General features: G+C 46.0%; 1 protein-coding gene and 1 pseudogene across 2 annotated transcripts in view; one reads left to right on the top strand and one right to left on the bottom strand.

Annotated features, from left to right (window-relative positions):
- Positions 1 to 24,611, top strand: part of CATSPER3 (cation channel sperm associated 3) — a gene marked incomplete at both ends in the record, with an annotated part of 42,148 nt that extends 17,537 nt beyond the window's left edge. The window contains 6 exons of the mRNA XM_082835046.1: positions 6,797 to 7,036; positions 21,113 to 21,295; positions 21,998 to 22,138; positions 22,495 to 22,614; positions 23,509 to 23,666; positions 24,506 to 24,611. Of these exons, the coding sequence (XP_082691172.1) occupies positions 6,797 to 7,036; positions 21,113 to 21,295; positions 21,998 to 22,138; positions 22,495 to 22,614; positions 23,509 to 23,666; positions 24,506 to 24,611 (948 nt within the window). The remainder of the gene's footprint in view (positions 1 to 6,796; positions 7,037 to 21,112; positions 21,296 to 21,997; positions 22,139 to 22,494; positions 22,615 to 23,508; positions 23,667 to 24,505) is intronic.
- LOC309959899 (proteolipid protein 2-like) lies at positions 3,289 to 5,174 on the bottom strand (annotated as a pseudogene). The gene is made up of 2 exons: positions 5,034 to 5,174; positions 3,289 to 3,732 (listed from the first exon to the last, which is right to left on the bottom strand). The product of its transcript is annotated as a proteolipid protein 2-like (transcript).
- Positions 24,612 to 25,428: the final 817 nt, after the last annotated feature.

The raw sequence follows: 25,428 nt of genomic DNA, 5'->3' as shown, positions 1-25,428 counted from the left end.
AAAGATTCAACACAAAGGGATCAACAAAGCCAAAAGTTAGATCTTAGAAAATAATTATAAAATAACTTTCTTGATGAGACAATCATGATAAGTTGTCAGTGAAGCCCTGAATCATGTTAGGGATTAAAAAGAGAAATTGCATTTACCACTATTTACAATAGATGTCAGAAATCTAATAATTTTATGGCAATAAATTTGAAAACCTAGCTGAAATAAGATAATTTTCTAGAAAAAAATTACAAAACTCTCAATAAAAAAGGAAATACTTGAAAAAATATGTGTTCATATATGTCCTTTAGTTTTTATAAAACATTGGATTAGTAGTGAAAATTTTCCATCTCCTAAAACAAAAAAAAAGTAACTTGAACCAGATGGTTTTACATTCATGGAAGATATAATTCCAAACATATAAAACGCTATTAGTGATTAGATAAATGAGCATATCTGCCCTGCCCACAGACAGTTCATTTCGTTAAGCCAGTACCGTTGGCCCTGTGTATCGTGGTTTCCAAATCCATGGATTCAACCAACCAGGGATCGAAAGTATTCTCAGAAAAAAAATTACAGAAAATTTCAAAAAGCAAAATTTGAATTTGCTGCTTGCCTGGCAACTATTTACATAGAATTTACATTGTATTTACCACTATTTAGATAGCATTTATGTTGTATTAGTATTAGATTACTATATATAATCTAGATCGCTTCTCAGCCTTTTGGCTAAGGTCAAGTATAGTACTATAAGTAATCTAGAGATGATTTAAAGTACGTGGGGAGGATGTACATAGGTTATATACAAATACTATGCCTTTTTATATAAGGGACTTGAGCATCCTTGGATTTTGGTATCCATGGGGAGTGAGGTCCTGGAACCAATCCCCTGGGAATACCAAGGGACAACTGTATATCCGTCATGCCAAAACAAAACTAGACAATGACCATATGAAAAAGGAAAATTACACCCAGTATCATGAGCTTGGACATAAAAATCCCAAACAGAATATCAGGAAACTGAATTTTAAAAAATATATGAAGAAGGTAATATAGCATTGCCAAGTTGGGGTTTTCCAGGAATGTGAATATTAGAAAAATCTAGAAATTTTGTTAACCAGCTTAAAATATTAAATGAGTAAAAAAACCCAATAAAATCACTTTAAGAGATGTAGAAAAAAGTTTATCATGAATATCTTTCATGATAAAAATTTAGCAAACTAGGAGTAGAAAGGATTTGTTTTAAGTGATTAAGAGTACCGATGAAAAACCTACATCAAAATTCACACTCAGTGGTGAAACTGTAACAGTATTCCCTTTAAAGGTGTAGGCCAGTTATTATTGACAAGATTTGTATTGGCGTCTTAGCCAATGTATAATACAAGGAAAAGGAATAAAAAACATTAAGGATTAGAAAGAAAGTTTTAAAAGACCGTCATTATTCACAGGTGTTATGATTCCTGTATAGAAATCCCAAAAGAATCTGGAAGAATTATTAATTAATGAAGTTAATACAATTAATAAAGTTAATAAATAATAAAGTCCAGCAAACTTGGTGGATATGTGATTAATAAATAAAATATATTTAATATGTCAGCAACAAAAATGATAGCACTTCTAATAAAATACAAAAAGTACTTAGAGGCAAAGCTAATAAAATCTGGGGTGATTTTTAAGGAGGAAAAAATCTATAAAGGTCATTAAAGAAGACAAAGAAATGGAAGGGTATATCAGATCATGCATAGAAAGACTTAGTTTCTTCAAGATGCAATCTTCCCTAATTAAGCTATTATATCAATGAAATTCCAATAAGAAGTCTGGCAGGATTTTTTTATGGGTCGCCAAAAGCTGATGCTAAAATTTAGATAAAAGAATGAAATATAAAAACCAAGATGGTTTTGAAAGTGAAAAGGGGAGAAGTCTTGACTTACCAGGTAATAAGACTTCCTATAATGCTGCAGTAATTAAAGCAGGGTGATGATGCGTGGATAGACAGATAGACCAATGGAATAGGATAGAGTGCTCAGAAACAGACCTGGCTTGTATGAAAACCTAGCCCCTGTCAGATGGCACTGCAAATGAGTGGTGGAAGATAAATTCTTCATTAAACAGTACATGTGCAAAGAAAAAACACAATTGGATCTCTACCTTCCAGCATGCACAGCTAAGGACCTACCTTGAAAAGTGAAACTTTAAATTTTTAGAAGAAAATATAGATTTATATGATCTCAGAAGGGAAAGGTATCTTAAGCTATGAAATAAATAAGCCATGGAGAAAAAGTTTGGTTAATTTGATTCCATTAAAACTTAAATTTCTATTCATCAAAAGATCATTAAAGAGGTGAAAAGATAAGTCACTGTAGGAGATGCTATTTGAAACACATATAACAGGTAAAGGCTTAGGATTCAAAGTATGTGATATATTGTCTTCCAAATCAATAAGAAAAAGACAAAACAATCTAGCAGAAAATTTGGCAACAGATTAGGAACAGGCAATTTACAATTTAAACATATAAAAAGATGCCCAACTTCATTAATAATTAGAGAAATGACAAACTGAAAAATAAGATACCATTTCATATTCATCAGATTGATAAAAATTAAGAAGTCCAACAGTAGGAAGTATTGGTAAGGATGTTAAAAAAAAAAGCACTGTTCAGAAGTAAGTCAGAAAGAGAAAAGCAAATATTGTATAATATCGTTTACATGTGGAATCTAGAAAAATGGTACAAATGAACTTATTTGCAAAGCAGAAATAGAGACACAGATGTAGAGAACAAACTTATGGATACCAAGGTGGGGAGGGTGGTGGTGGAATGAATTGGGAGATTGGGATAGACATATATATATACTACTATGTATAAAATAGGTAACTAATGAGAATCTACTGTATAGCACAGGGAACTCTACTCAATGCTCTGTTGACCTAAATGGGAAGGAAATCTAAAAAAGAGGGGCTACATGTATACATATAACATTCACTTTGCTGTACAGCAGAAACTAACATAACATTGTGAAACAACTATACTCCAATAGAAATTTTAAAAAAAGGAGCATCACTGATATTAAAGTAAATTAGTACAATAGCTTCAGAAAACAATTTGGCAAAATCCAGTGAAGCTGAAGCTGCTCATATTCTGCAATCAGGTAATTCCACTCCTAGGTATGTAACAGAGAAAAACTACACCTGTGTACAGTAAAACATGGGGCTGCGAGCTGGTTGGGAGTGTTGTAAGCGCAGAGAGTTATTTCGATGGAGGTGTTATTTGCAGGTTTCAGAGAGAAATGAAGGGAGTTCAACTACAGCTGGCAATCTGCAGGGTTAGTGGGGCAGCTGTGTCTGCTGCCGCAAGGGGAAGGTAACGTGGGCATCATGGCCACGTAGGCACCCAGCGATTAGACCCAGTACTCCTGTGATGATTTTGGAGTGGTTTCTTCTCTCAACAAGGACAACGGTTGAGGTGATCAGGTAGAGGATGACCACTGTGTGGGTTTGGAAGAAATCACTCCAAGGCCAGTTGATAGCCTATATCTCGGTGTGCAGGTAACACACATAGATGATAAAGAATATAGCAGCAAAGATCATCTCAATCAGCAGTCAAGGCAGGTCAGAATCACCAGACACAATAGCATCTTAGCAAACAGGAGAATTCCCTTTCGGGTGCTCCAGAAGTTGGTGCTGGCGGCCCAGCAGCTGGGAGCCCAAGGGGTGCTCAGAATCTGCTGTGGCAGGGGCTGGGGTCCCTAGGGGCATGGAGGAACTGCTCATGGGTTCGAGGATGCTGCACACCCAGCCATCTTGCCCACGATCTGGCTGGGGAGAGGGCCCAGGGGCAAAGGACCTTAAGTCCACTTTTTAAATGGCCCTGCAACCTGACTCAAACTTTTTGTACTTTTATACTCTTTGCAGTAGTAAAAAAATTACAAAGAAGCTAAATATCACTCAATGGGTAACTGGATAAAGAAATTATAGTATTTTCATAAGTGGAATTGCTAAATAGTGGTGAAACACTAAACTAGGTTTACGTATATCAACATGGATGAATCTTATAATTTTAAATGAAAAAAAATCGCCCAAAGAATACTGTAATGTATATGCAATTTATGTAGTGTATAAAAAATGCAAAACCATACTATGTACTTTCAGGGATACATATGTGGTAAAACTATAAAACACACGAGCAAGACATACTCCAGATTTAAAACAGGATTACTTTTGTGGGAAGGGAAGGGGATCTGATCGATGTGAGGCTCTGCCTGTAATGGTAATATTTTATTTCTTAAGCTGGGTGGTGGTATATGGTTGTTCATTATATTATTCTTTATACCTTTTTGTGTATATTAAATGTTTCATTGTAGTTAACAAACATAAAAGTGTATGTAAATGGTTGCCATGTGGTGACCACAAATATAAGTATACAGGACAAATAACACCACCAGCTGCCCTCATGTTTTCCAAAGGGATAGTTGTGGCTTGAGTTACAATTTCCAGTGACAGCATCTGACATATTTAAAAGGTGGTGTGTCTCAAAACCTTTTCTATTTCCCTCTAGAAATGGAAATAGAAACTCTCTCTAGCCCCCCTTCGCCCCACCCCAAACTCATCTCAGTTAAAGGTATCGGCGTTTACCCACTTGCTCTGTGTGAAGCACTAGAGTCTTCCTTGCCTTCTCTCTACCCTGTGCACCCCTGAGTCCATCAGCAAGTCCTGTCATCACTGCCCACAAAATACTTCCGGAATCTGTCCTCTTCTCTTCAGCTCCACACTGTCCCCCACTCCAATACAGTCTAACCTCGTCTCTTGCCTGGATGATGGTTCTTCTACTATCTAGCACCTCCTCCCTAACTTGCCTCCCAGTGGCTACTCCTGCCAGTTCCCCCACGGTCTCTTTTCCACGGAGATCTCTTTAAAATGTAAATCAGTTCACATCACTCCCTTGCTCAAACTCCTCCAAGGCTGAGGTTAAAGTTCACAGCCCTCACCAGGCCTACAAGGCCCTCCTTACATGGCCCGCCCCTCCAACTGCATCTCCTGCTCTGCTCACCCCTTTCTGGCTTTGCTGTTCCTTGCTCCCCTTAAGGCCCTTGTACTCGCCATTGGGGAGTAGTCTCCCAGTTTTTATTATGGCTCCATCCCTGGCTTTAGCAAGGCCTCCACTCAGCACCTTTTCTAAAGTAGCTGCCATGCCTGCCCCTCCCCACCCTGGCCAGCCCCTCTCTCCCCTTTGGCTGTTTCACTTTCCTTCCTGTCTGATGTTATGTATGTATTTGTCTAAACATTCATTTCCGTCTCCCCTACTAGACCGTCAGCTTCCTGGGCGTGCTATGGTGATCTATCCTGCAGACCCTCATTCTCGTAGCCATTGGCGTCGGGCAGATGCGACACCCCAAGAGCTCCTTGGAAGCCAAGAAGCTGGTGTAGCCGTCCCAGGCTTCCCAGGCCATCCTTCCTCCCTGGCTGGGGAAGCAAGGGCCTCCTGGACTCATTTCTCTCTGGCAGGAGGCCTGGTCCCCAGCCGTGGGTGTCTACAGGGGAGAGGGGCCACAGCACAAGCTGAGGGCAGCAGCTTGGCTGGCTAATACTGAACAGGTGGCAGGGTAAATGCCTGCCCCCTCCCCTGGGCCCTTTGCAGTAATCTGGTGAAGCCACTGGGAGCCCTACTGACACCTCAGAATCACAGTGTTACTGATCAGGGATGTAAGCCTGTTGTCTGGGGGGACTGAGGGGAGGGGAGTGGGTGGGCAAGCCAGTCTCCCTTCTGTCTTCTTTTCCTAACTTGGGATTTTGACCAGGTTGGGGTGGGATTCCCTGCCCCCAGGAAACCTCACTATTCCCTCCTTGGGCCTAGACCCAGCCTGCTGATCCGGGGTGTGTGTGTCAGTTGAGGGTGGGGTAGAGGGAGTTGCAGTGTGTGCCCTGAGGTTGACCCCAGGTTCTTCACATGGTTGTTCTTTTGGGGATGAGAGAAACTGGGGTTAGGCCAAACAGAGGCCTTGGTGCTGGTTGGGGATGGGGCCTGCAGAGTCTTAGTTACTGATTTCATTTTCAATAAGTTTAGGTTTGTTACCTTGGTTTCCCAATAAAAAAAATTAACTTCTAAAAAAAAAAAAGAGACTGTCTCATTGTTTCATCTCCCTGTGCCTGAAACAGTGCTTGCTTGGCATGTGGTAGATGCTTAATCAAAGCTTCCTCAATGAATGAATTCACTGATGATAAGGAAAAACTTAGATGACTCAAAAAGTACCTTTTGGTAAAATCAAAGCCACTGGAATTGTAGATGCATGAGAAGAATTTGAATGAGATTGTTTCATAAAGTATAAAAGTGGAAAAAAAAGCAGAATGTTCTTCAGAAGCAGATTAATTAACTGATTTTAAGTATGTGTGATAATAGAGTAAATAAAGTAGATGTGTGAGTAGTTCATCTCCTTTCCCAAAAGTCTGGGTATTCAGGTTGGCCAGAAGGCTCTTGGGATCTTCTCTTTGGAAATCAGGGTTGCCTGACACGCACCTCCCACCGGGCCTCAATAGTCATTCTGTCCATCGGTCAGTCAGTCATCAAGCTATCTGGGTCAAACCCAGCCCTAAGCTCGGGGCCACAGGGTAGGCAAGACACAGAAAGAGAAGGGAATCAGGCACATTGTGTCCACTGTATGCCAGGGACTCTGCCTGGGTTTCTCTGTCTTGTGGCTGACTTAGGAGCACCCGTTCCCACCCTCGCCCCGCCAACACACACACCTGTTTGGGTGGCCCAGGCAGGGGTAAGGTCTGCAGCTTGGTCTGACCCTCCTACCCTTACCACCCCTGTAGGTCTCAGAGCTCATCTTTGTGTCCATCTATAGCTCCGAGTTCTGCATGAAGCTCTACGTGGACCCCATCAACTACTGGAAGGATGGCTACAACCTGCTAGATGTGATCATTATCATCATCATCTTCATCCCCTACAGTCTCCGCAAGATCAAGGGCAAGCACTACCCCTACCTCAACATTGCCGATGGCGTACAGTCCCTGCGCATTCTCAAGCTTATCCCCTATAGCCGCGGCATCCGGGTGAGTGACGTGGGATGCCATGGTTCTGGGAGTGCAGGTGATAGGGCCCGTCTGCCCATCAGCTCCTGATGAAATGATAATTCTGCTACTCTCGTGCAGTGACTGAGTCCTCTTGTGTGACAGGTTGATGTTTACCTGTGTTCTCTCATTTAATCTTAAAACGATTCTAGGAAAGGTATTAGCTCCATTTTACAGATGAAGAAATTGAGACCCAAGGTCACTCAGCAGTTAGATGCTGGAGCTGAGCTTCAAAAGGTGTGTCTGACTCAAGACCATCTGATCTTTTCCTCTCTCCCATGTTGCAAAGTGACTGATTTTCTTATGGTCCAGACCCTTTGGCCTACATGCCCAGGAGTCTCCAGCTTTTTGGTGGCTTCAGCCACTCACTGCTTTCCCCGAACGATTGAAAAAGCTGCTGCTTCTCTTGATGGGAATGGTCTCATGACTTGTTCAGGCAGCTCTGGAAGTGCTGCTCCTGCTGAGAGGGCAGAGGGTGGCCAGTCTTTACTTGGCTCGGAGGTTTCAGAACAAACCTCAGAGGTGCCCCAAACGTGCCCTCAGGTGTTCATCCTGGACATGGTATGTTTGCCCTGGCTCTGGTCAGCCCGTGCTTCTCCAGGAAGGGGCTGGTTTGGACCTATTTGACAAGTTAGGGTGTGTCAGCCTGTTCTGCTGAGAGGTTGCCCCTAGGCCAGCCAGGTGTCTGTCTGTCTAGGGCTTAGATCCGACACTCAGGGAGCCCAAGGGAGCCCCAGGCCTGAGTGGAGAATAGGTGCATGTTAAAGAGCTCCCCCTCCTGCAGACCCCATGCATTCAGGTCTTGCTCTCACGTGGTCACATACCTGTGTGTGTCCCCTCCCAGGATGGGAGCATGGTCCCATCCTCCTGCTTCTCTTCACGGCAAAGCTCCTGGAAGGGGTGTCTGTTCTCCCAGTCCCTCTTCCTTACCTGTCATTTGTGTCCGGGCTTCCTCCCTCCTCTCCCCTGTAACTAGCCCCTCTGAGGTTGCCAGCAGCCTCCTGTCACCGCTTTCTCCTGGTTTCCCTCCAGCCTCTTAGGCATAACTTCTCAGGTGCGTGTTTTCTTTGCCTTGCCCATGAGTGTGGTTTTCTCAGGACTGTGTCCTGAGCTCTCTTCTCTTCTCACTCTGTATTCTCTTTGGGTGACCTTTTGCACTTGTCAGGGGTCTTCACCTGCCCACGCCACTTTCTTTGAACTTCAGACCTAACTGCTTCCTGGATAGCTCACATACTCCTCAAACTCAACGTGTCTAAACCGGAAGTCTTCACTCTCCTCCCACCCCCACCCTCCAATCCCAAGACCTGGCTCCTCCTCCTGTATTTTGTCTGTTGGGGATGGGTGCGTCCTGTCAAGTCAACTGCCAAGTCATAAGTTTGAGTGTCGGCTTTGAGCTCTCTCTCTCAGAGTCCTATAGCCTGGCCTCCTAGATAGTTCTCGGCTTGTTCACATCTTTTCACTCCAACAGCCATCATTTTTTCTCCATCACCATTCACCTTTCCATGGGTTCCTGCAGTGGCTTCCCACACTACTGAGAGCCCTGGAGCCCTCAGCAGCTGGAGGAATCTCTAAAGTGCACCTCGAGTCATGGCACTACTCCTTTTACACTTGAGAGTGACTCCCCTTGTTCGTGGGCTAGAGGCAGACCCTATAATGTGTCCTAGAAGTGGGGAAGGGAGTGTCTGAGGCGCTGGCCTATGGAGTCTGTGTCAGGGAGGGATGAGAGTAAGGTAGGTGGACAGGAAAGAAGACTGGAGCTCTTTGGGAGGTGAGTGCCAGGTGACGGGCACCTCGGAGTGAGGGAGTAATCAGACAGTGGGGTGAGCCCATTGTTTTGGGTATGGGGCACCAAGGGAGCAGGGGCCTAAAGTGATTCAAGGGTCGCTGGAGATGAGGAAGTCAAGGGACGAAGAGGCCTGGGGATTGGTGGATGTCCACAGAGATGCTGAAGGCCCCCAGGATGACAGCAGGGTGGGGTGGAGCCATTCCAAGATGCAACAGGGTGTGGGAAGGTGGAAGGTTGGCCCTGCCCAGAGGCAGGGGCTTTGCCCATGGAGGCTGGGGCTCCGAGGATGAAGTAGGGGATGGCCTCCTGAATCAGGTGAGTGGGGGATGAGCAGCCTCCCTCTAGAGGGCTGCTGGGGAGCGATGTCCTCAGGCAAGAGAGGGTTTACAGGGAAGGCCAGGAGAGAGATCACTGTGGAATGAAGGTGCCAGAGACCTGCGGGAGTCATGAGAGGAAGGTGGTGATGGTGGTGGGCTGAGGGAAAGGAAGTCCAGGGCTGTGCAGGGAGGAGGAAGCAGAAAGGACTGGTGGCAGGAGGGGCTTCCATCTTGGGGAGTGGGGGGAGGGACAGTGACCCAGATTGTCCCTTGTGAGGCTGAGGGCACGAGCCACCTGCTGAGTGCATTGTGTTGTGGCAGCCTGGTCAGCGGGGAAGGCCTGGAGGTGCCAGGGTCTTGGTGCCCGGCAGGGATAGCCCAGGGATCCAGTGAAGGGCACACAGCCCTCCCCACTGGCCAAGGCCTATCCCAGAGCTCAGCCTGGCTTGCTTGGTGACCGAAGGCCTCTGCGTGGCCTTTGGTCCATGTGGTCACGCAGACACCCAAGGGCACGCAAACACAGCATGTTCATACGCATACAGTCCATGTTTGACCCCAAGGTCTTTCTGTCATTAAGCAGAGCCTTGTATCCAAAAGTTGTTCCCTGGGGAACCATCAGACCCCCTGGTTGTAGCTCTTCTATGGGTTTGGGGATGTCCCTGGACCCCCAGAGTGACTCTGGATTACATGCCCTCTGTACACCAGCCTGGCCAGCTGGCCAGGGGAGCTGGAGGTGCCAACGGTGGAGCCTTGCACCTCTGTGCTGATTTATATTCATTGAGGTCTAGATGAGGCTCTAACAGAGCTGGCACTCCGCCACATTCTTGACTCCTGTTCCCTGATGAATTAAGATGACATTCTGCTTTCCACCTCATGGCAATAAACCTGCACCATGAAGAAATAGTTCCTTGCTGTTTTGCACACAGAGAAGCTCTGTTAGCTGGGCAACCAAGGGCCACACTGTCCTTGTTCATCTGCATTTCAGCCTGAAGAACCACCTTCAGACACTGGGCTGCAAGTGAGAGCATCAGCCTCGCCTCCCTCCCTGCCTGCTCCTCTTTGGGGTGCATCACTTGCCACCCATCAGAGCGGCAGGGCCCGAGTACCTGCCCTGACAAGAGGTCCTCTCCATGCCCAGAATGCCCCAAGGCCAGGAGGGCAGCCCTAGCGTGATTCAGAGCCCAGGACAGCTGAACTGGGGGCTAGGAGTTGCTTCCCCAAAGAATTTGGGAATTCAGAATCAGGCACCTACTGGGGGCCAGGCTGTAGGTCTAGAAAGTGCAGGACTTCCTCAGGGAAGGAGCTACCAGCCTATGGGAATCTGGGTAAACATCCATGGGACTAGATTTCTTTTTTTTTTTTTTATACATCTTTATTAGAGTATAACTGCTTTACAATGTTGTGTTAGTTTCTGCTGTACAACAAAGCGAATCAGCTATATGAATACATATATCCCCATATCCCCTCCCTCTTGTGCCTCCCTCCCACCCTCCCTATCCCACCCCTTTAGGTGGTCACAAAGCACGGAGCTGATCTCCCTGTGCTATGCAGCTGCTTCCCACTAGCTATCTGTTATACATTTGGTAGTGTATATATGTCCATGCTACTCTCTCACTACATCCCAGCCTCCCTTTCCCCCACTGTGTCCTCAAGTCCGTTCTCTACATCTGCATCTTTATTCCTGCCCTGCCACTAGGTTCATCAGTATGATTTTTCTAGATTCCAAATATATGCTTTAGCATACGGTATTTGTTTTACTCTTTTTGAGTTACTTCACCCTGTATGACAGTCTCTAGGTCCATCCACCTCACTACAAATAACTCAATTTCATTCCTTTTTATGGCTGAGTAATATTCCATTGTATATATGTGCCACATCTTCTTTATCCATTCATCTGTCAATGGACATTTAGGTTGCTTCCATGTCCTGGCTATTGTAAATAGTGCTGCAATGAACATTGGGGTGCATGTGTCTTTTTGAATTATGGTTTTCTCAGGGTATATGCCCAGTAGTGGGATTGCTGGGTCATATAGTAATTCTATTTTTAGTTTTTAAAGGAATGTCCATACTGTTCTCCATAGTGGCTGTATCAATTTACATTCCCACCAACAGTGCAGGAGGGTCCCCTTTTCTCCACACCCTCTCCAGAACTTATTCTTCCTAGATTTTTTGATGATGCCATTCTGACTGGTGTGAGGTGATACCTCACTGTGGTTTTGATTTGCATTTCTCTAATGATTAGTGATGTTGAGCATCTTTTCATGTGTTTGTTGGCAATCTGTATATCTTTTTTGGAGACGTGTCTATTTAGGGCTTCTACCCATTTTTGAACTGGGTTGTTTGTTTTTTTGATATTGAGCTGCATGAGCTGCTTGTATATTTTGGAGATTAATCCTTTGTCAGTTGCTTCGTTTCCAAATATTTTCTCCCATTCTGAGGGTTGTCTTTTTGTCTTATTTTTGGTTTCCTTTGCTGTGCAAAAACTTTGAAGTTTCATTAGGTCCCATTTGTTTATTTTTGTTTTTATTTCCATTGCTCTAGGAGGTGGGTCACAAAGGATTTAGCTGTGATTTATGTAATAGAGTGTTCTGCCAATATTTTCCCCTAAGAGTTTTATAGTGTCTGGCCTTACATTTAGGTCCTTAATTCATTTTGACTTTACTTTTGTGTATGGTGTTAGGAAGTGTTCTAATTTCATTCTTTTACATGTAGCTGTCCAGTTTTCCCAGCACCACTTATTGAAGAGGCTGTCTTTTCTCCACTGTAAATTCTTGCCTCCTTTGTCAAAGATAAGGTGACCATATGTGCGTGGGTTTATCTCTGGGCTTTCTTTTTTTTAATACTAACTTTATTTGTTTATTTATTTATGTATTTTTATATCTTTAATGGAGTATAATTACTTTACACTGTTGTGTTAGTTTCTGCTGCACAACAAAGTGAATCAGCTATATGTATACATATACCCCATATCCCCTCCCTCTTGAGCCTCCCTCCCACCCTCCCTATCCGACCCCTCTAGGTCATCACAAAGCACCGAGCTTATCTCCCTGAGCTATGCAACATCTTCCCACTAGCCATCCATTTTACATTTGGTAGTGTATATATGTCAATGCTACTCTCTCACTTCATCCCAGCTTCCCTTTCGCCCGCTCTGTCCTCAAGTCCATTCTCTACATCTGCATCTTTATTCCTGCCCGGCCACTAGGTTCATCAGTACCATTTTTTAGTTCCATATATGTGCGTTAGCATACGGTATTTGTTTTTCTCTTTCTTACTTACTTCACTCTGTATGACAGACTCTGGGTGCATCCACCTCAATACAAATAACTCAATTTCATTCCTTTTTATGGCTGAGTAATATTCCATTATATATATGTGCCACATCTTCTTTATCCATTCATCTGTCGATGGACATTTAGGTTGCTTCCATGTCCTGGCTATTGTAAATAGTGCTGCAATGAACACTGTGGTACACGTGTCTTTTATTTTTATTTATTTTTTTAACATCTTTATTGGAGTATAATTGCTTTACAGTAGTGTGTTAGTTTCTGCTTTATAACAAAGTGAATCAGCTATACATATACATATGTCGCCTCTTGTGTCTCCCTCCCACCCTCCCTATCCCACCCCCTCCCTATCCCACCCCTCTAGGTGGTCACAAAGCACCGAGCTGATCTCCCTGTGCTATGCGGCTGCTTCCCACTAGCTATCTATTTTACAGTTGGTAGTGTATATATGTCCATGCCACTCCCTCACTTCGTCCCAGCTTACCCTTCCCCACCCCATGTCCTCAAGTCCATTCTCTACATCTGCGTCTTTATTCCTGTCCTGCCCCTAGGTTCATCAGAACCTTTTTTTTTTTTTTTTTAGATTCCATATATGTGTGTTAACATATGGTACTTGTTTTTCTCTTTCTGACTTACTTCACTCTGTATGACAGACTCTAGGTCCATCCACCTCAGTACAAATAACTCAATTTTGTTTCTTTTTATGGCTGAGTAATATTCCATTGTATATATGTGCCACATCTTCTTTAGCCATTCATCTGTCGATGGACACGTAGGTTGCTTCCATGTCCTGGTTATTGTAAATAGAGCTGCAGTGAACATTGTGGTACATGACTCTTTTTGAATTATGGTTTTCTCAGGGTATATGCCCAGCAGTGGGATTGCTGGGTTATATGGTAGTTCTATTTTTAGTTTTAAAAAAAATTTTACTTTATTTATTTATTTTTTATACAGCAGGTTCTTATTAGTTATCTATTTTTTACATATTCGTTTATATATGTCAATCCCAATCTCCCAATTCATCCCACCACAACCGCCCCCTCACTTTCCCCCCCTTAGTGTCCATACACTTGTTCTCTACATCTGTGTCTCCATCTGCCTTGCGAACCGGTTCATCTATACTATTTTTCTAGATTCCACATATATGCGTTAATATACAATATTTGTTTTTCTCTTTTTGACTTGTTTCACTCTGTATGACAGTCTCTAGGTCCATCCACATCTCTACAAATGACCCAGTTTCGTTCCTTTTTATGGCTGAGTAATATTCCATTGTATATATGTACCACATCTTCTTTATCCATTCATCTGTCGATAGGCATTTAGGTTGCTTCCATGACCTGGCTATTGTAAATAGTGCTGTAATGAACATTGGGGTGCATGTGGCTTTTTGAATTATGGTTTTCTCAGGGTATATGCCCAGTAGTGGGATTGCTGGGTCATATGGTAGTTCTATTTTTAGTTTTTTAAGGCACCTCCATACTGTTCTCCATAGTGGCTGTACCAATTTACGTTCTCACCAACAATGCAAGAGGGTTCCCTTTTCTCCACACCCTCTCCAGCATTTGTTGTTCATAGATTTTCTAATGATGCCTGTTCTGACCGGTGAGGTGATACCTTATTGTAGTTTTGATTTGCATTTCTCATCATTTGCATTTGATTTGCATTTCTTTTGCATTTGCATTTGATTTGATTTGCATTTGCATTTGATTTGCATTTCTCAATCATTTGCATTTGATTTGCATTTCTCTAATTATTAGTGATGTTGAGCAGCTTTTCATGTGCCTCTTGGCCATGTGTATGTCTTCTTTGGAGAGATGTCTATTTAGGTCTTCTGCCCACTTTTTGATTGGGTTGTTTGTTTTTTTAATATTGAGCTGCATGAGCTGTTTATATATTTTGGAGATTAATCTTTTGTCTGTTGATTCATTTGCAAATATTTTCTCCCATTCTGAGGGTTGTCTTTTCATCCTGTTTATAGTTTCCTTTGCTGTGCAAAAGCTTTGAAGTTTTATTAGGTCCCATTTGTTTACTTTCGTTTTTATTTCCATTACTCTAGAGGTGGGTCAAAAAAAGATCTTGTTGTGATTTATGTCAAAGAGTGTTCTTCCTATGTTTTCCTCTAAGAGTTTTTATAATGTCCAGTCTTACATTTAGGTCTTTAATCCATTTTGAGTTTATTTTGTGCATGGTGTTAGGGAGTGTTCTAATTTCATTCTTTTACATGTAGCTGTCCAGTTTTCCCAGCACCACTTATTGAAGAGACTGTCTTTTCTCCATTGTATATCCTTTCCTCCTTTTCATAGATTAGTTGACCATAGGTATGTGAGTTTATCTCTGGGCCTTCTATCCTGTTCCGTTGATCTATATTCCTGTTTTTGTGCCTTGTTGTCTTGATTACTGTAGCTTTGTAGTATAGTCTGAAATCAGGGAGTCTGATTCTTCCAGCTCCATTTTTTTTTCCCTCAAGATTGCTTTGGCCATTCGGGATGTTTTGTGTCTCCCTACAAATTTTTTTTTTTTTTTTTTTTTTGTGGTACGCGGGCCTCTCTCTGTTGTGGCCTCTTCCGTTGTGGAGCACAGGCTCCGGACTGCGCAGGCTCAGTGGCCGTGGCTCACGGGCCCAGCCCCTCCGTGGCACGTGGGATCTTCCCGGACCAGGGCACGAACCTGTGTCCCCTGCATCGGCAGGTGGACTCTCAACCACTGTGCCACCAGGGAAGTCCTCCATACAAATTTTACGATTTTTTTTCTAGTTCTGTAAAAAATGCCATGGGTAATTTGATAGGGATTGCATTAATCTGTAGATTGCTTTTCATTGTCAAATTGTCAAATTGTCATTTTCACGCTATTGATTCTTCCAATCTAAGAACATGGTATATCTCTCCATCTGTTTGTGTCATTTTTGATTTCTTTCATCAGTGTCTTATAGGTTTCTGAGTACAAGTCTTTTACCTCCTTAGGTAGGTTTTTTCCTAGGTATTTTATTCTTTTTGTTGCAATGGTGAATGGGTTGTTTCCTTAATTTCTCTTTCTGATCTTTCATTGTCAGTGTATAGGAATGCAGGAGATTTCTGTGCATTAATTTTGTTTCCTGCAACTTCACCAAATTCATTGATTAGCTCTAGTAGTTTTCTGGTGTCATCGTTAGGATTCTCTATGTATAGTATCATGTCATCTGCAAACAGTGACAGTTTTACTCCTTCTTTTCTGATTTGTATTCCTTTTATTTCTTTTTCTTCTCCTATTGCCTTGGCCATTACTTCCAAAACTATGTTGAATAATAGTGGTGAGAGTGGACATCCTTGTCTTGTTCTTGATCTTATAGGAAATGCTTTCAGTTTCTCACCATTGAGAATGATGTTTGCTGTGGGTTTGTCGTATGTGACCTTTATTGTGTTGAGATAGGTTCCCTCTATGCCCACTTTCTGGAGAGTTTTTGTCATAAATCAGTGTTGAATTTTGTCAAAAGCTTTTTTCTGCATCTATTGAGATGATCATATGGTTTTTATTCTTCAGTTTGTTAATATGGTGTATCACATTGATTGACTTGCATATATTGAAGAATCCTTGTATCTCTGGGATAAATCCCACTTGATCATGGTGTATGATCCTTTTAATGTATTGTTGGATTCTGTATGCTAGTATTTTGTTGAGGATTTTTGCATCTATATTCATCAGTGATATTGGTCTTTAATTTTCTTTTTTTTGTAGTGTCTCTGTCTGGTTTGGGTATCAGGGTGATGGTGGCCTCATAGAATGAGTTTGGGAGTATTTTGGAAGAGTTTTAGAAGGATACATGTTAGCTCTTCTCTAAATGCTTGATAGAATTCACCTGTGAAGCCATCTGGCCCTGGGCTTTTGTTTGTTGGAGGATTTTTTTTTTTTTTTTTTTTTGTGGTACGTGGGCCTCTCACTGTTGTGGCCTCTCCCGTTGCGGAGCACAGGCTCCGGACACGCAGGCTCAGCGGCCATGGCTCATGGGCCCAGCCGCTCCGCGGCACGTGGGATCTTCCCAGACCGGGGCACGAACCTGCGTCCCCTGCATTGGCAGGCGGACTCTCAACCACTGTGCCACCAGGGAAGCCCTGTTGGAGGATTTTTAATCACAGTTTCAATTTCAGTGCTCCTGATTTAATGCTGTCTGTTCATATTTTGTATTTCTTCCTGATTCAGTCTTGGAAGGTTGTACTTTTCTAAGAATTTGTCCATTTCTTCCAGGTTGTCCATTTTACTGGCATATAGTTGCTTATAGTAGTCTCTCACAATCCTTTGTATTTCTGCAGTGTCAGTTGTTACTTCTCCTTTTTCATTTCTAATTATTTTGATTTGAGTCTTCTCTCTTTTTTTCCTGATGAGTCTGGCTAATGGTTTATCCATTTTGTTTATCTTCCAAAGAACCAGCTTTTAGTTTTATTAATCTTTGCTATTGTTTCCTTCATTTCTTTTTGATTTATTTCTGATCTGATTTATGATTTCTTTCTTTCTGCTAGCTTTGGGGTTTTTTTGTTGTTGTTCTTTCTCTAACTGCTTTAGGTGTAAGGTTATGTTGTTTATTTGAGATTTTTCTTGTTTCTTTTTCTTTCCTTTTTTTTTTTTTGGCTGTTTTTGGTCTTCGTTCCTGCACGTGGTCTTTCTGTAGTTGCAGCAAGCAGGGGCTACTCTTCATTGCAGTGCACGGGCTTCTCATGGCAGTGGCTTCTCTTGTTGTGGAGCATGGGCTGTATCTAGGCGCACGGACTTCAGTAGTTGTGGCCCAAGGGCTTAGTAGTTGTGGCTTGCGTGGCACAGGGGCTTAGTTGCTCCGTGGCATGTGGGATCTTCCCGGACCAGGGATCAAACTCGTGTCCCCTGCATTGGCAGGTGGATTCTTAACCACTGTTTCACCAGGGAAGTCCCTCTTGTTTCTTGAGGTAGGATTGTATTGCTGTCAACTTCCCTCTTAGAACTGCTTTTGCTGCATCCCATAAGTTTTGCTTCATTGTGTTTTCATTGTCATTTGTTTCTAGGTAGTTTTTGATTTCCTGTTTGATTTCTTCAGTGATCTCTTGGTTATTTAGTAGCATGCTGTTTAACCTCCATGTGTTTGTATTTTTTACAGTCTTTTTCCCTGTAATTGATATCTAGTCTCATAGCGTTGTGGTCGGAAAAGATGCTTGATACGATTTCAATTTTCTTAAATTTACCAAGGCTTGATTTGTGACCCAAGATGTGATCTATCCTGGAGAACGTTCCCTGTGCACTTGAGAAGAAAGTGTATTCTATTGTTTCTGGATGGAATGTCCTATAAACATCAATTAAGTCCATCTGATCTAATGTATCATTTAAAGCTTGTGTTTCCTTATTTATTTTCTGTTTAGATGATCTGTCTATTGGTATAAGTGAGGTGTTAAAGTCCCCTGCTATTATTGTGTTACTATTGATTTCCACTTTTATGGCTCTTAGCATTTGCCTTATGTATTGAGGTGCTCCTATGTTGGGTGCATAAAGATTTACAATTGTTATATCTTCTTCTTGGATTGATCCCTTGATCATTATGTAGCATCCTTCCTTGTCTCTTGTAATAATGTTTATTTTAAAGTCTCTTTTGTCTGATATGAGTATTGCTACTCCAGCTTTCTTTTGATTTCCATTTGCATGGAATATCTTTTTCCATCCCCTCACTTTCAGTCTGTATGTGTCCCTTGGTCTGAAGTGGGTCTTTTGTAGACAGCGTATAAATGGGTCTTGTTTTTGTATCCATTCAGCCAGTGTATGTCTTTTGGTGGGGGCATTTAATCCATTTACATTTAAGGTAGTTATTGCTATGTATGTTCCTATTATCATTTTCTTAATTGTTTTGGGTTTGTTATTGTACGTCTTTTCCTTCTCTTGTGTTTCCTGCCTAGAGAAGTTCCTTTAGCATTTGTTGTAGAGCTGGTTTGGTGGTGCTTAGTTTTCTTAACTTTTGTTTGTCTGTAAATGTTTTAATTTCTCCTTCAAATCTGAATGAGATCCTTGCTGGGTAGAGTAATCTTGGTTGTAGTTTCTTCCCTTTCATCATTTTAAATATGTCCTGCCACTCCCTTCTGGCTTGCAGAGTTTCTGCTAAAAGATCAGCTGTTAACCTCATGTGGATTCCCTTGTATGTTATTTGTTGCTTTTCCCTTGCTGCTTTTAATATTTTTTCTTTGTATTTAATTTTTGACAGTTTGATTAATATGTGTCTTGGCGTGTTTCTCCTTGGGTTTATCCTGTAAGGGACTCTCTGTGCTTCCTGGATTTGATTGACTATTTCCTTTCCCATGTTGTGGAAGTTTTCGACTGTAATCTCTTCAAGTAGTTTCTTAGACCCTTTCTTTCTCTCTTCTTCTTGGACCCCTATACTTCAAATGTTGGTGTGTTTAATGTTGTCCCTGAGGTCTCTGAGACTGTCCTCAGTTCTTTTCATTCTTTTTTCTTTATTCTGCTCTGCATTAGTTATTTCTACTATTTTATCTTCCAGGTCACTCATCCGTTCTTCTGTCTCAGTTATTCTGCTATTGATTCCTTCTAGAGTATTCTATTACTGTGTTGTTCATCACTGTTTGTTTGCTCTTTAGCTCTAGCTCCTTGTTAAACGTTTCTTGTGTTTTCTCTATTCTATTTCCAAGACTTTGGATCATCTTTACTATCGTTACTCTGAATTCTTTTTCAGGTAGACTGCCTGTCTCCTCTTCATTTGTTAGGTCTGATGGGTTTTTACCTTGCTCCTCATCTGATGCATATTTCTCTGTCTTCTCATTTTGTTTAACTTACTGTGTTTGGGGTCTCCTTTATGCAGGCTGCAGGATCGTAGTTCCTCTTACTTCTGTTGTCTGCCCCCAGGGGGTGAGGTTGGTCCAGTGGCTTGTGTAGGCTTCCTGGTGGGGGTGACTGGTGCTTGTGTTCTGGTGGGTGGGGCTGTATCTTGCCCCTCTGATGGGCAGTGCTGCATCTGGTGGTGTGTTTTGGGGTGTCTGTGAACTTAGTATGACGTTAGGCAGCCTGACTGCTAGTGGGTGGGGTTGTGTTCCTGTCTTGCCAGTTGTTTGGCATGAGGCGTCCAGCATTGGAGCTTGCTGGCCCTTGGGTGGAGTCGGGTCATAGTGTTGGGGTGGAGACCTCTGGGAGAGCTCTCAACGATTAATATTCCATGGGGCTGGGAGTTCTCTGGTGGTCCAACATCCTGGACTCAGCTCTCCCACCTTGGAGGCTCATTCCCGGGACTAGATTTCTGAACCTTCTAGACTGCAGAATAATGGGGCCTGTCTGGATAGTGCTTGAAGAACGTGGCCAAGACCAGCGGTCAGGAGTCGGTCCCACACAGGCTTCCGGAGAGCATGACTTTTGCTGCACGGCTGTTCTCGAGGCTGCTTGGCTTTGACCTCGGGTGGCACTGGGCCTGTGCACTAGCCTGGAAGTGGGAGACCCAACCGGGGCCTCTCCCTCATCCTTCCAAGGTACCTCAGGTTCTTCCACGTGGCCCTGCCCCTCCGCACCCTGAAGATGTCACCTGCAGACTGTGTCCCATTGCAGCCTTTTTCATGAGTTCTTACCTCTTCAGTCTTAGCAGTCTTGGGAAAGAAGTTCTGTCTCTCTTGCAGGATTGGAGGCAATGTTTTTACAGCTCAGTTCTTTTGGAATTATTCCCTTAACACTGATTTTTCTTCCCTCAAGGAGGGGAGGGGGGGCGTCGGGTGTGCATTCACCCTTGCAGGCAGCTGCCAAAGTGGTCCACATGCAGGGCAGCCCCAGTGCTCCTGGGTTGTCTCTCTGTTTTGCACTTTACCCCAGACTGTCAAAATGTCACTGTCCTGTGTCCCAGCTCCACCAGTACCTCCTTTCCTACTGCTAAGTCAATACATAGTATCTTGGCTTAGAAAGAGGTGCTTTTGTGGTTGACTGTGGTGGCGCAAGGCAAGGGGCTGGAGAATGTGTTCCCGCTCTGCCGTTCTAGCAGAGTGTGACTGTGACCAAGGCATTTTGCTTCTTTGAGCCTCTGATCCTGCATCTTGAAATGGGAACATCTTCCTACCTTGACATGGTATCTGTGACAGTATCAAGGTAGCTGAACACGTATAAGCAAGACTCCAGGGCATGGAGAAGGAACGATGAGGCATGGGAGATAAGACAAACACCCATGTCATGGGGGAAGACTGAGGTCCCAAGGTGGAGACCTGCCTGTGAAATGGGGCCCAGAAGAATTGAGAAGTCCTATTCCTCTCAGCCTTCTTCATTCCCACTCCCAGGGTAGTTCCCATACTCCTCCTTGGCCTGGAAGAGCATTCAGGGCTGGCGCCCAGCTGAGGGGCGGGAGCAGGGCACCTTAGGATGACCACAGAGGCAGGCTGGGGTTCAAGTGGAGTGCTTAGTGGTGCTGATGGGGAGACTGCACGAGACCTGGGACACCACGGGTGATCCACCCATGGGCAACTGAGCGTGGATGCCAGGCACTGATGAACCACTCTTAGGTTGGTCCAGCCCTCAGTCTGGGCACAGTTCCCTTCATTCACTCATTCATTCATCCAACCATTTATGGAGCATCTGCCATGTGCCAGGCAAGGCACTGGATTCTGGGGCAGCTGGTGTCGGGACGGGCTGGACCCCTGTCCTCTGAGTCCAACCCAGCCTTGCAGCCTGGCCTAGCCCCAGTGCCTGTGCCTTGCAGACACTCATCAGCGCCATGGGGCAGACAGCCTGCACCGTGGCCTCCGTGCTCGTCCTGCTCTTCGTCCTGATGTACGTCTTCGCTGTCCTGGGCTTCTGCCTATTTGGAGTTCCAGAGAGTGCTGACCTGAATAACTGGGGGAACCTGGCTCTGGCCTTCTTTACCCTCTTCAGCTTGGCCACGGTACCGTGTTTGGGAGCCGCGGTAGGGGCAGGGGACTTGAGAAGGGACTGGCAGCTGGTGTGGGCGTGTGGACATGCTGGGCCTCACTTGGGGGCCTTTCCCATGTTCAGACACTTAGCTGGTCTGGGGAAGCTGGGGGCTGGCCTCCTAGGACTAAGGATAGGCCAGTGCCCTGGCCACGAGATTATCTCTAATCTTGTGACTCCCTAGAGCATTCTTATTTGTCCCACAGGGGTGTAAAGCTTTCAAAAAGTTTTCAAAAGACAATTCATTCAGATTAAGTTGAATTTAGAAGGGAAACCCATGTCACAGAGCCTTTTTGGGAACAGGCTGTCACAAAGCCACCCAGGAGAAGCCTGCAAAGCCCAAGTCTCAGAGTCTAGATTCTGTTGGACTCTGGAAGGATCGGGGTCTCTCCAAAGGAGGGCCTGGTAGAGAGGCATTGTCTTTTGGGGAGGGATGGAAGGCCTTTTGGAGGAGAGCCCTTAGGGCACCTTGATCAGCAGCGCCCCCACCCAGTGGTGCCGTGCAGCTCCAGGCCAGCACGTGTGCCCTGGAGTCAGAGCATTAGGGGCTGTCGCAGGGCTGATGTGGAAGGAAGCCGGCCTACTCCTCGGTGGGGCTGGGGCTCCCCACGGTGGGTGAGAGGAGGCCTGCCGCTCTGGGCCTAGGCGCTCAGCACACCCTGCCTTGCCTGAGCAGGTCGATGGCTGGACAGACCTGCAGCAGCAGCTGGACGCCCGGAATTTTGCTCTGAGCCGTTCATTCACCATCATCTTCATCTTGCTTGCCTCCTTCGTCTTCCTCAGCATGTTCGTGGGTGTGATGATCATTCACACGGAGGTGAGGTGGTGCTTGTAAGGATGGGCGAGTGGTAAGTGTGGCAGGTGGATGGGCCAAGTCTCAAGGGAGGACACTGAGCTATCTCCCTCCTGAAGTGGAGGGGGGGTGACCAGGCTCTACCGCAGCCTGACTCTTTTCCCTGAGCCCTGCATTTTCCCTCCCTCGTGATGGTGGCCTGCAGGGTAGGTGCTTAGGAAGTCACTGCAGCTACAGTTGGCAGCTTGGGCTGGGGGCTGGCCTGTGAGGGGATCCTCCTGCTGAGGGGCCGGAGCAGCAGTGGAAGACTGGGGAAGAAGGAAGACGGGAGTGGTGCGCACTGAGAGCCCATATCTTACCTCCATCCTCCCACCCTCTAGGACTCTGTCAAAAAGTTTGAGCGGGAGCTGATGCTAGAGAGACACATGACACTCATGGAAGAAAAGCATGTGATTTTGAAGTGGCAGCAGGAGGAGGTCAGCAAGCTGATGCAGACGCAGGTAGGTGGTCTCCACGGGCCGGCGGACAAGCAGAGGGACAGTCAGGGCTGAAGGAATGGCCAGGAAGATGGGCCTGGGGGCCTGCGTGGAGGGCGGGTGGCCTTAGGCATCTGTGGCATTTGGTAAGTCAGCTACTCACCCCCCCTGTACTTTTCAGAGTCAGACGTTATTCTCTGTATTTTTATGTTTCTCTGGACCTCTTCAAGTGTTGAGTGTTGCGATTATCGTATTTCCCTCCTTCATGGGCAAAACTCCATTGCTGGGCCCTTTGCCTGGAGCACTCTTGTTCCTGAGGACTCGCTGGGTGCCAAGCAGGCTTCGTCCCCGTCCGCTGAGTGGGCGAGGCCACGGAGGCCCCGACAGGTGTTACTAACCTCAGTTTTTCTAAACTGGAACAAGAGTGAGCACAGTGGGCTGGAGATTTTCTCTCAAGCATGATACAACTGTGAGGGGCTGGAGGAGCGTCCTCTCTTTTTGGCCGAATGCTCTGAGCTGCCGGGGTGCTCGGCCGGGTCGTGAACAGCATGCTGCCCCTTTCTCCGCCAAGTGGCTGGTGCCTTCCTCCTCAGCCTCCTCTCTGAGGTGGAGATGCCCGCCTGTCTTGGTGTGCCCAAGGTTTGTCCAGAACAGGGTGAAATGCTGAGCCACGCTCAGGCTCTCACCAATTCCTTCCCGTGTCACCTGTCCTCATGTCAGGGATGGTGGCTCACCAGGTGACCTCAGTCAGGGGGGTGCAGGCCCAGAAGGGGTTGGGGTGAACTGTGATTGGACTCAGGACTCATCCTGGGGCCAGGGTCAGGCCTCTGCCTGGGCCCCACGTGGAGGGTCCCCAGGTCTCTGTGCAGCCCGGTCACTACCTCCTCATCCTTGCTCTCTTTATGCTTCCCTCTCTAGAAGAATGTTGACCACAAAAGTTTCACTGAGCTGGTGGAGAAGTTTAAGAAGACCCTGCGGCACACTGACCCCATGGTCTTGGATGATTTTGGCACTAGCCTACCCTTCATTGATGTCTACTTGTCCACTCTGGACAACCAGGATGCTACCATCTACAAGTCAGTCCCAGCTCCGCTGACCTGGCCCCAGGCCCAGGGGGGCAATGGCTGATGTGCAGGGCGGGTCGGGCGAGGCCCTTCCTGGCGGTGTGCAGGGGCTGGGCTGCTGTGCGGACGGGCCTGTGGCTGGGGGAGACTCCACCCACTGGCCTCCCCAGCCCACCCTGACCTGTTTTTAAATACTGGCTCCTCTGACTCTCGAAGACCCTCCTCACCAAGCACTTTTCAGAGGGCCGAGAGAACGCTGCTGGCTGGGAATTCAGAAGCTGAAGCCCCTGGCTTGGTGCTGTGTGACTCTGGCAAAGTCTTTGTCCCTTTCCTACCCGGCACAGGAGGGGCTGACTATGGAAGCAATGTGTGTGAAGCTCTGAGCTTGGCCTGGCCCAGGGCTGTGCTCAGTGAGTTAGCTGGGGTCCTTCTGGCCATTACTTGCAGGAAGGGGAGGTGCACGATTAGCCTGGTTTCTCAACAAAAGCTGCCTTGAGGGCTTCGCAGACAGGAGGAACTAAAAGGAGGGGATCTAGGGATGACCAGTGTTGGCCCAGGCGTGGACCAGGCAGCGTCTGGGCACCTCCACGGGCTCACCTCGCTCCGAGCCCAGGAGTCTGTTGCCTCCCACCTGACACATGCGGTGAAATGACTTTACTCCTGGGGCCACAGGTAGAGTGGCACAGCCGGGCTCCCAGCCCAGCCCTATGTGGCTCTGAAGTCCTCGCTCTTCCGTGACCCCACACCTACCAGGAGTGGTGAACGTGCGGGTGCGAGAGTGCCGTGGGCAGGGCCAGGGCGGCATGGAGCCCACTTGTGAGCTCAGGCCTCCTCTCCTCCTCCATTTCCAGGCTTCAGGAGCTGTACTACGAGATCGTGCACGTGCTGAGCCTGATGCTTGAAGACTTGCCCCAGAGGAAGCAGTCCCAGTCCTTGGAGAAGGTCGAGGAGAAGTAGTGGGTGTGGGCACCCAGGCACCGAGGGCCTCGCAGGCTGTGACACCCTGTCCCGCCAACTAAACACAGGTTTTCTGAGTTGGCCTCTTCACGGTTGCTGTGATCATGGCATTTCTCCACCTTTGGGAATTGGGCCTGAGTAGATGCCCATGAAGTCTGATTCCTCCCTCACATGACACAGCCAGACCTTGGGAGTAGGGAGTGGGGAGAGGGAGGCTCAAGGCCCACCCTGACCAGAAGACACACCTAGGGTCCACACTGGCTCTCTCCTCCTTTGACCCCAGCATCAAGGACCCACCGGGTTCCTGGGAAAGCCACCTGAGGACCCCGGACCGAGAAGGGCTTCCAGCCGCCCCATAAGAGTGCGTGGCTCCTTTGAGCTGGTGTGGCCCTACTGATCCTGGAAGCTCTGCTGCCCTCATCTTTGTGTGTGTGCCCACACCTGGCAGAGCTACAGCTCTCTCTGCACCCAGAGCCCTGGAGGCCCCTCTTTGGGGTTCTACTCTGCTTCTCCCAGGCTCACAGTGATGGTGGTGCCCCAGGGGTGCAGCCGTGACTGGAAGGATACTGTTGTGTGGCGTGCAGTTCAGGGGGGCACCTCATGCAGGGGCCAGAGGAGTGGCAGTATCGGGCGCTTTGGGCTGCTCCCTCCCCTTTAGTTAGAACTCTTTACTCGAAAGGTGGCATTTTTCTGTGTTGTCCCTGGCCACATGACTGCCACAGCTGGCAAGGTCCTGGCGCCACCCAGGCCCAGCCACCACGGAGCCATCTGAAGGCCCAGGTGGGGCAGGGTGGCTGGTGCCCCTTGCTCCCGACTG

The sequence above is a fragment of the Leucopleurus acutus genome, assembly GCF_964270905.1.
Source record: "Leucopleurus acutus genome assembly, chromosome: 3".
In the NCBI taxonomy this organism is placed as follows: Eukaryota; Metazoa; Chordata; class Mammalia; order Artiodactyla; family Delphinidae; genus Leucopleurus; species Leucopleurus acutus.
The sequence above is the reverse complement of the archived record's forward strand: the minus strand, read 5'-3'. Positions and strand labels throughout refer to the sequence as shown.